Source organism: Megascapheus bottae, chromosome 30 (assembly GCF_031878675.1).
Source record: "Megascapheus bottae isolate mThoBot1 chromosome 30, mThoBot2.hap1, whole genome shotgun sequence".
NCBI lineage: Eukaryota > Metazoa > Chordata > Mammalia > Rodentia > Geomyidae > Megascapheus > Megascapheus bottae.
In genome coordinates this window covers 7,832,962-7,843,818 of record NC_143538.1, presented here as the reverse complement: position 1 = coordinate 7,843,818, position 10,857 = coordinate 7,832,962, and the positions used below count along the sequence as shown (strand labels likewise).

Sequence of the window (10,857 nt, the reverse complement as noted above, 5' to 3'; positions counted from 1 at the left end):
GGCATGGCAGGGCGTGGCAGCTGTCCTTTCGCTTTCTCCCTGAAAGCCAGTTTGAACCATAGCTCCACTTTCTGCTTCATGCTGGTTAATTGAAGACCAGAGTCTCAAATACTTTCCTGGCTAGGCTGGCTGTGATGTTCAGATCTCAGCCTCCACAGTAGTTAGGATTTGTGGCATGAGTTTCCAGCTAGACTTGAATGAAATCAAGTGGCCTTTGGTGCGGCCACTTCCTCGCTGGAATTACTTGGCATGAATCTTACTCCTGTGGTCCAGATGTGAAGCAAGAACTACTGCTCTTCGCTAGTTTGTGGAGTTTATCAAAAGGCACCTGAACAGGTACCACTCTCCTTCAAGTGCTCTCCACTATGGGTTCGAAAAAGATGGCTCTTGGGGCCGGGAGTTTGGCCTAGTGGTAGAGTGCTTGCCTAGCATGCACGAAGATTTGGATTTGACTCGTCGGTACCACATACATAGAAAAAAAGCCAGAAATGGTGCTGAAGCTCAAGTGGTAGAGCTCTAGCCTTGAGAAAGTCCAAGGACAGTGCTCAGGCCCTGAGCTCAAGCCCAAGACCGGCAAAAAAAAAAAAAAAAAAGATGGCTCTTGGCTTGAAGTTTGTTCTGAAACCTGGGCAGTTTACTCCCATTTAATAGTAGTAGTATGGAGAAAACAACCAGGAGGAGTCTACCAGAAATTAGTGTACGATATGTGTACTGTAGTACATATATACTTCACTATGCCAGGATACAGCCAAGAGGCCTTCCAGAGCCTGTACGACATGAGTCAAAACAGAGCTAAATAAATTTTCTACTGGGAGAGCACAAGGAAAGAGGTGACAGTGTCCCAAAAGAAATGTACTCATTGCCTTATGTAACTGTAACTGCTCTGTATAGCCCCTTTATAATAATAAAGTTTCTTTTCTTCATAAAGTTAGCCTGCCTCAGTTATTTTCTTGTATTGTCTGAAAAATGAATGGCAGGTTTCATTTGGCGTGCTTGCTCAAAGCTGGTGCTCTACTACTTGAGCCACACTTCCAGCCCAGCTGGACTATATGTATACAGTATAATGTGGTTTACATTTAACTAAGATTTAATGGACTTTTGAGTTAAAAGTCTTCAGTTCCTAGCCTGGCTCATGTGTCACCATTGTTCCTTGAATCAGATGACAGTACCTAATCTAGGTCCACAAAGTTACTGGAGCACTGTGTTCCATATAACAGCTCAGGTATTACATGTAAATATAGGATAAAGTGCACAGCAACCAGAACTCCCATCTGTCACTGACGGCATAGACTGAGTGACTGGCCCCGATTTGTCATTCCTTTTTGCAGCCTCGTCCTAGCCTCCGGTTCTAAGAGTGATTTCTCCATCACTTGATGTCATCTTCCCCAAGTGCCATTCCTTTAGCTAACAGCAAGTGGGCAGAGATATAAGTGGGTTACTTTTGAGTGCAGGCTTTGAGAGACTAGAGTGAGACATGTAATTCCAGGACACTCAGTCATTCACAGGTGTGCAATGAAAACCAGTCAGTGAAGAGACCAAATGGTGGTGGCTGCTGAAAACCAGAGTTCTGAGGTGGTCATGTGGTACCATCAATTGCCAAGCCCTTCAGCTAAGTGTAAAGGCAAGCAGCTGACAGTGGTTCTCAGACATCAATCCAAAGCCCTATTCCTTGCAACTGACATTCTTGGAGAGGCCTAGAAACTCAAACCAGAGCAAACATCAATCTTAATAAGGCCCCATGAAAGCTGGGGACGGCACCAGTATCACTCGGTCCAGGTTTCTGTCCTGTGAGAATAGCACCCTGACCAGACTGGTCTCCAGGGAAGCACAGGCTGGTAAAGCCAATCATTCTGGTCCTCTACCAGCTTAATCTTTTCTGGGGATGATCGTGTAGCTGATGCAGCAGGGTGCTCTTTGGCTTTTGCACCTCCAATACTCACACTGGAGTCTGGTGCCTCCAGGTTCACTCTGGAAAACGGCTCACAGGTCCCAGTCACAGCTACATCACTGTGGCCACTCAGTAAGGTGACTCATAAAATTGGACCACTACTTTTTGTAGGGGTGCTGGGGTTTGAACCCAGGACCTTATCCATGTTTAGCACGCATTGTACCAAAGATGTACAGCTCCAGCCAAAAGGGAGAGCTGTTATCCCACCTAGGAGCAGGGCCATGAGCAAAGGCCGTCTATGCCCACCAGCCTCTCACTGGAGACACGGACAGCCTGCCTGGTCCCTGCGCCCCCCCCCCCCCCCCACAGCCCACCACACAGCATAGCCACTCACATGTGGCTTCCCAGAAGCCACTGCTCCTTGCACCTCTCCTCCCAGCCAGACCAGAGACTATTCTGGGATATTTAGAAGTGTTCTTTACTCTTAGAATCACCAAAAGAACTTAGAAATTAAACTAAGGGAATCAGAATGCTGAGCGGGCCCCGGGCAATGGTATCTTACAGGTCCTTCCTAGTGAAGGCTAGCACACAAGGAACACAGCACACATGCCTCAGCCCCCTATACCCCCACTCTCCTTCTGCAGACTGGAGAATGCCGCCCCTCCCTCACTGCCGCTACCCAACCAGCAGTCTTAAGACTTCAGAGTCCCAGTCTGCTAAGGCATTGGCAGGTAGGCTGCCTTCATGAAGGACTTACAATGCAAACATTCACCCACAGCAGGGACACCCAGCTGGACACCATCCTCCAGCCAGCATACCACCTGGACACTCCATATGTACGGGACCTTTATTTTCAGTATTTGTAGAAAACTGACATTTACATTTAACCCCCCCCCCCCCAAAAAATCAGCAGTTTTAAGTGTTTCTAATACTTTGCTGCCACAAACCCAAGTTCCAAAAGTAAGGCTTGTCCAGGAGGGTTTATCATCTGCCTGGCAGGCTGCTCACGACCCATTTGCAATCGTGTCTTCCTCCATCTCTTCTTCACCATCATCCGTGGGGCCTGCAGAAAACCACACAGCCAAGGTCATGCTAGTTGTATGGTGCCAGGGTGCTTGGCACTGGCGAGGTATAGGAAGACCCAGGCACTCCTGCCTTGCAGTCCTAGCCCCAGGACCACCACAAAACCAAAACCAAAAGCTTCCTCATACCAGTCTTGACCACAGCACCTAAATGGTTGGCAGTACAAGGACAGACAGGGTTTTCTTACCGGGTCTGCGCTCTCTGCCTGGGATCTGGCCTGACTGCAGCAACCCCTTCAGCCTCTCCACTTCAGCCAGGGTCGAAGCATTGGCGATGGCATTCTGGAAGAAAACACAGACCATTACAGTGCTAAGTTGGGGGAAAGGCTTTCATTAGCCTACTGCAAAAATCAGTCTAGAAAGAAAACAATAGAATTTCAAAATTGGTGAAGAGATGCAGGCCCCTTCATAAAAAAGAATAATTGCCTCAGATTTCATCAGCTCTCTATCTAGAGTTGTGACTGGAGACTGGTAAGCAATCAATAGTATGCCACAGGTGTAAATAACTGCTCAGCAACAAATGTATCCTGGGAAGAGGAGAAAGACTTTTTTTTTCACTCCAATGCCCTCAGTTCAACTCGCTCATGCAATTAATTCAATCAAAGTCCAAACAAATTACTTCTAGGGTAATTTCTTTCCTAGAAACACAGCTGGCCCACCTGGCATGGGCAAAGGAATGTGCAGGGCTCAGAATTTGGCAGACTTGTGCTATGTATCCTGACCCTCCTCCCCTCTCTGGAACAGGAAAGGAAGGAGCACACATTACCTTGATTGCTTCCATATCCCCTGGAGAAGGGCCACCTTTCTTTTTGTCAGTTGGCAAACCAGCACCTGGATTAAAGCTTGGGAGGGAGGAAGAATACACTGTTAAATTTTGACTCTCCAAAGTTGCTTCTCTTTTACTTTCAAAAAGTTACTTTTGAAAGTAATAAAACCAGTGTAGTATCTTATCTTTGTTAACAAACTGATACAAGAACTCTCTCCTTCAGAAACACCACCAGACTCATGTTCCTCCAGACAAAGCCCAACTGCACACAATAGCATGTGAAGATGAAAACGGGCATCTCTGCCCTGCCAGCCTGGCAAAAATTTCATGTTGAGCATGGACCAGGGATGGTCACAGATTATAACCGCCCAAATTTAGTACTGCATTAATGAACGCAGTTTTCCATTTAATTTTTGTAGACGGCGAACCACCAGGCAGTGTTTCTGAAGGTGAAGTAGAGTTAAGTTGGATATCTGTGTCTTACGTTTTGCTTCTCCTGGCAATATCCTTTGCAAGCTGTGCACCCCGTTTGCCCTTGAACATTTTCTCTGCTTCCTGACGCTCCTACAGCAACACCATACACAGAGTTAATGGAAAGGGGAACACCACATGCCCTGAGATGCATTCCTCAGAAAACACGGAAGAATTCTCCTGAGAGACACCCGGGACTGGAGAAAACAACAACAAGCCCATCTCAAGCCAGGAGACCCAGTGTCATAGGCCCCCATGGGAGCTCCCTCTCCCAGTCAATGTGGGATCAAAGAAACTGAGATGGGCAAGGGGAAAGCCACCCCAACAAAGAAAAAAGCTATTCTCTCAGTCAGTCCTGCTCAGAAGTGGATTCTACATCCTGTGGCTCATAACGTTTTGCCAACACTGCAATGGCCCAATACAGGAATATTCAAAGCCCTGCCATCAACTCCACTTAATATTTTCTTTCCCATGCATTAAATGATCAGCTACAGGATTAGGCAACTGAAGAAATTAGTAAAAGGATAAAGAAAATCACACAGCTCCACACAGACTCCAAAACAATAGCATGGTACTTACTTTTAACTTTACTTTCTGGAAGTCCAGGACCCGGACCTGCGGAACTTTGTAGATGACGTACAGCCTGTAATGCTTCTTATTTGTGACGGGGTTTCTTAGGACGCTATGAGAAAAGGAAGAGCACAATGCCAACCCTGCCATGGCACTGCACTGGGAAAGTCCACAGGAACGGCAACTGTCTGACCAGGAAGGAGTCCTCCATCCTCCATTACCAAGCTCCAGTGAGGAAGCATTTTCCACATCTGGGCTTGGAAGGTACTTGTTATAAACAGACTACTTTAAAGTAAAGATTAATAAAGGTGCTCTCTGAAGGACTTCCTTAGCTTAATTTCCATACCTTAGATACGTCAGTGATTTGAGAGATGCCAAAGGGTCCAGATCCCCCTGTGAAGACATGGGCCGCAGGTAAGAACACACATGCTGCAGACAATCTGTTTCCTATCTTGACACGGAGAGTGCCATGACAGCAGGGACCCTATTATCTTTTATTTTTCCTGCCCTGGCACCTAGCACACAACCAATGCTTAGCCAGCTCCTATGGAATACACTGGCAACCCCACCTGCACTTCTCAGTCTAGTATTAACTCTGTCTCAACATCATCTTCCCCTTGCATTCCTGAAATGGCACTATGCAATGAAGGATTCTGAAAAGAAACCCATGCAAAAGCTAGTGCCTTTGGAGCAAGGTATTATTACATGGAGCCCCTTGGGCCAGGATCTTAGTGCCATGGCATCTTTCTTGCTCGTACCTACCAGAGCAGGTTATCTTGGAGAAAAGTACTGTTATGGTAGGCCCTCCCAAAGATCATCAAACCATTTTATACAAGAACAAGGTGAGCAGAACTAGGGTGAGCAGACAGAGACAAAAACAAAACAAAATAGGATAGTGTTTGATACTAAAACCAGGACAGCAAAAGTAGACCTCTTTGGCCAATAGCTACAACCAAACCTGGGAGAGCTATGTAAGGAAGGCCGAGTGCAGGCACCACAGACAGTTCTAGCCTTGCCGGTGACAGCACTCCTGCAGGGAGCAGCAAAAAGGCACACGGTAGAGACGAAAACTCCCAAACGGGGAAAAAGGTTCAAGACCACACCAAACGCCCCACTAACAATAAAGACTCATAAATTAAGCTATGTACTTAAATTAGGAATGTCACCCTTCAGAATCATAAGACAAGACAGAGTAGAAAAAGTACCTGCAACAAATATGACTCAAAAGGTCTAACGTGTGAAGCTCTGGGTTCAATTCCCAGCACACACACACACACACACACACACACACACACACACACACACACACACGAAGAAAAACAAAACAAAAATAAACAAAGCGGGGGGGGGGGAGGGAAATGGGTACCAAGACATATGAAAGGGTATCAATGTATGTGAATTAACGCACCTTCTATCTGGCAAATATCATGTAACCCTTTTACTAATTACAATAAAAAAAAATTGAAATAAATAAATAAATAAATAAAGCAAAATAACCTTTAAGGCCCAGATTATGAAATGATTAATTAAAAGACAAAAATGGCAATTCTCTTGTGAAACTTTCTGGGCTGTAATGTAGGTAGCTTACCAAGTATGAGACCCTGGGCTAAGGCAAAATACATTTTTTTTCTGAATTTCTGCAAATTTTCCTAAGAAACATGCTGTTGATTTCACCCCACTCCTCAAATACATCTCCACACCCCCTCCCACCCCCTGCCCATCTTACCAGTTCCACGAGACTGTTGTTGGTGAGAATGAGTTCTGTCAGACATGGCAGAGCCTGGTCAAGCCCCTCACCTATGCGGCTGAAATAAACAACAAAGGCTCTTAGTAAAAGTGACAACTAAGTAAGCTAACAATGAAGCAGCTCCATCTGCAGAGGATTTCAGATCCCTTCCTCATCTCCCTGTAATCCCAGCACTGGGCTTAATGAGCATTCAGTGAAAAAGTCACTGGCCGTCTCCCTACAGACACACTAGGGAAGGTGGATTCCTAGACAGAAGAAATGGCTCAGCATACTTCATAACTTCTGAATCTACACTCACAGCTTAGTTGTTTAATTATTATTATTTATGATCAAATGACTTAAAAAAATGTGGTACCCAGGAATCGAACCCAGGGCCTCATGCACGCTAAGCAAGCACTCTACTAAGCAACAATCCCAGACTCTCACAGCTTAGTTTTAAAAGTATAACATAAGAGAATAGTGAGCCTATGAAAATGATTTCTATCTCAAACCTCCCTCCCCTAATACTTATGTATAAAACTCCAATAACTTTCTCCATGAAAATCTACAGCTGATGAAAAAAGGGCAACAAAAATCTCAATTGCATTCACGTCTCACGGCTTTACAAGAACAAGGTGCACCATCCCATTTACTCTAGGGAAAAGTTCCTCTCTACTGGCAGTCACTTACCATATTCTGTTGTTGTTCACTAACAAGGTTTTCAGTCTTCTCAATAAAGGAAAGCCATCCAGTTTCCTGATTTCATTGTCAGAAAAATCAATAGCATCGAACTGGTCTAAGGTAGCACCTAGATTTTCTATGACAGGAATTTTATATCCTGTCAAATGGAGGGGAAACATACAAACAGGAGGCATTAATGACCAACAGTTCCCTTAAAACAGCAGTATTTTATTTCAAAGTAATTTGACTCAAAGCTTTCCTTTATGTGGGAAGTATAGACCTATAGTCTATACAAGTCAGACACTGGGCAAGGCACTGAAGATAGCAAACCAACAAGAACCAGGACATTAAGATTAAGTATACAGGACTCTAGACATTCACACAGTGAGATCAAGGATGATTCTCTTAAGAGAGGAACACAGAGGTATGATGCCTTTGATTATGTAAAATGGTATTTGTTGAAATGAATTCTAAGAAATGGAAACAAGATGTTTCTTCGTTGTTGTTGTTGGTTTTTTTTTTTGTTTTGTTTTTTTGGTTTTTTTTTGCCAGTCCTGGGCTTGAGCTCAGGGCCTGAGCACTGTCCTTGGACTTTCTCAAGGCTAGAGCTCTACCACTTGAGCCTCAGCACCCCTTCCGGCTTTTTTCTATGTATGTGGTACCGAGGAATCGAACCCGGGTCTTCATGCATGCTAGGCAAGCACTTTAACCACTAGGCCAAACTCCCGGCCCTCTTCATTGTTTTTTGTCTTGTTTATCTATCTTCGGGAAGGTAAGAGAGGGTATAGTAACAGAGGACAAAGGCTGCAGTGGTACTCTCTGGACACTATGTTGGAAATGAATTACTCAGCTTGTGGGTGGGGACAGGAGGGAAAAAGTAAGGGTGAGTGGGGCCCTGGGGCCATGGGGACAATGGTAACGGGCATATTTACTCACTGTAATACTACTAGCTAATGTATTTATAACAATCTTTAAAAGGTAATATGCACCATTCTAAGAAACAGACACTCAGAGCTGTTATTCTGCCAGTGCCTAAGCCTTGCTCAGCCACTGGAGCAGTTCTCCCTGCTGGCACCTCACAGGCCATGCAGGCAGAATCTATCAGCACGTCCTCTGGATACCAAAGTTTGTCCCCTTACTTCACCTCCACCTGCTCCATCCCAGGGCTGAATGCCCGGGGTACACGCAGTGGTGAATCACAGTGAACAATCCACTCACACAATTAACTGGCATATCTGAGTGTAATGCCAGATGCTAAAAGAAATGAGCCCAACCAAAGTTCACGTACATGTGTTCTTAACATTGCCTGCACTTCAGAAAGAAGGGGCAGAAATCAAATGTGTGCTAAGGCATCACACTTTTCTTGGAAAAAATGCTAAGTAAAATGCCCTGGAAGTTCCCAAAATTCAGCAAGTACCCTAGCAGACAGCTGAGCGCACAGGTGCCTTTCACTGTGACTGCCTTGGCTACCATGACACAACCCATGATCTTATCCCAGCGGGTAGGGGAGGGAGGAGAAAGAAGTGAGAGTACCAGAACTATGTAGGGTTTTTATACTTGCTCAGCTGATGCTTCTACCACTTGAGCCATGCCTCCACTGTGGCTTTTTGTTTTGAACTGGCTATATTTTGGAAACTAACAACAGTGGATTTTTCTGCCATGCTGCCCTTGAACTCTGAGATCCTCTGCATGTCAGCCCCCTGACTACCTGGAAATAACAGGTATACGTCATCAGCCACCAGTACCAGATAGGTGGCTGTGCAGATAAAAGCACTTTCATTATAAAACTTTTCTTCTAACCAAGCCATAAGATAATCCGTGCAAACAACTACCGGGCCTTGGGAGAGAGTCCACCACTGAACACATAAAGAGCTGAAACACACAAGACTTGGCCAAGCATTTCAGTCTTAAAATGCCTTTGCAAAGGGGAAATAACTGGTAATGAGCGTAGAGGCTCTGGGTGCTGGTGGCTCACACCTGTCACCCTACCTACACAGGAGGCTGAGATCTGAAGATCCAAGACGGGCCAGTAAAGTCTGTGACACATGCCTGTTCCAACAGCCACCAGGAGGGGAGCGGTGGCTCAAGTGGTAGAGCACCAACCTTGAACCCCCCCCTTACCCCTTCCCCCCAAAAAAGCTTAGGAGCAGTGCCTAGGCCCAGACACACATACACAGCATAATGGGGTGTGTGTGTGTATGTAGAAACCACTGCTTCTTTTCTCCGGTGACTTCCTTTCCTTGCTGGAAAATTACGGGACTTGGTGAGCATCAGGCTGCCATCTGCTCACCTTCTGTCCCACCGTTCCCGTGCTCCCCGTTACTACTCACTAGACACGACGTTGAAAATGAACTCTACAACTTGGGGGGGGGGGGGAGAAAGGGGACATGCGGGAGGGGGGGGACTGGGAGATAAACGAGGGGAGGGGGTGACGCCGCCCCCCAAAGCCATGCACTCGTTACGGAAGTAACCGTCCGCCCTCTGCACCTTCACACTGACAACGAAAACAACAGACTGAAGAAAAAAAGGCAATATATATATGTATGAGATTTGAACTCACGGCCTAGGGCGCTCCCTTACCCCACCGCGCGTTTACCTAGAGCCCCGCCCCACGGATAAACCCGCTTCCCCAGCCACGGGCCGTGACCCCGGGGTCGGGCCGGGCCTGTGCCGCCCGCGGCCGCCCCGCCCCACGCGGGCCCCGCGCCGGGCTCCGGCCTAGGCGCACGCGGCGGGGCCTCGCTCCCGCCCCGCCCGCCCCGCCGCCCCGGCGCACCCCGCAGGTCCAGCTCGCGGTCCCGCACGGCGTTGGTGTACTGCGCCGCCTGCTCGATCAGCTCCGCCGTCAGCTTCACCATCCTGAGCCCGGACGGCCGCCTCGATGCCCGGACGCCGCCACAGCCGCTACCCACCCACAGCCTCCCGCCAGAGCGACGTCCCGGCGTGCCCCGCGCTCCGCCGCCAGGGACGCCGGGACGACGCCGGGCAGCGCCGGACGCAGCCCGCGCGCGCGCGCGTGCGCACTCGAGCGCCAGGCAGAAGCAATCGACAGCCTTGCACAGGCTTGGGCGATTCTCCCGGTTGCTGAGTTCGTAGCTGGCAAGGAGGCGCCGCCCGTGGAGAAAAGTGAATTCGAGTTGGCTAAGGTGACTGTGTCGGGGTCAACGGCCTGATTCTGATAGCCGCGTGTGAAAAAGGTTCTTGGGAAACACGAAAATGACAAAAATGTCATTTCAGAATATTGCTCCTAAATTTTATCCAGGAAAAATACCCTTGTATTTTTTCCTATAATTTTTGCAACGCTTTCCTATAATTTTTGCCTTGTGATTCAAAATTATCAAAAAAAGTAAGACAAACTCAAATTTACTTTAATTCCAGAAAGCACCAGTAGGTGGAGGCCCTGAGCTGGAGAACTGCCTTGACCTCATTCTTTCCCTGGGTTAGACTCAGGCCTCGAATTCCAGCTATTTGGGAGGCAGGGTGTAGAGGTTGGTGGTTCAAGGCCAGCCCAGGCATAAAAGTTCAAGAGACTGGACTGAGGGTGGTGTGTCCGGCCTTTTATTCCTAGTGGCAAAGAGTACAAGTAGGAGGATCACAGCAGCATAGTCTGGTCTGGGCATAATGCAAGACCCTACCTAGAAAATAAGCAATACAGAAAGACGCTGGGGGTGTA

At 47.2% G+C, this 10,857-nt stretch overlaps 1 protein-coding gene across 1 annotated transcript; it reads right to left on the bottom strand.

Moving 5' to 3' along the window:
- Nucleotides 1-2,761: 2,761 nt before the first annotated feature.
- On the bottom strand, nt 2,762-10,122 carry Snrpa1 (small nuclear ribonucleoprotein polypeptide A'). Its single transcript, XM_090321547.1, has 9 exons — nt 9,961-10,122; nt 7,194-7,341; nt 6,504-6,582; nt 5,124-5,170; nt 4,787-4,889; nt 4,221-4,300; nt 3,737-3,812; nt 3,159-3,252; nt 2,762-2,951 (listed from the first exon to the last, which is right to left on the bottom strand). Exons 1-9 carry the CDS (start codon nt 10,040-10,042, stop codon nt 2,893-2,895), a joined length of 768 nt encoding a protein of 255 aa, XP_090177673.1. The 5' UTR covers nt 10,043-10,122; the 3' UTR covers nt 2,762-2,892.
- Between the last annotated feature and the right edge of the window lie 735 nt (nt 10,123-10,857).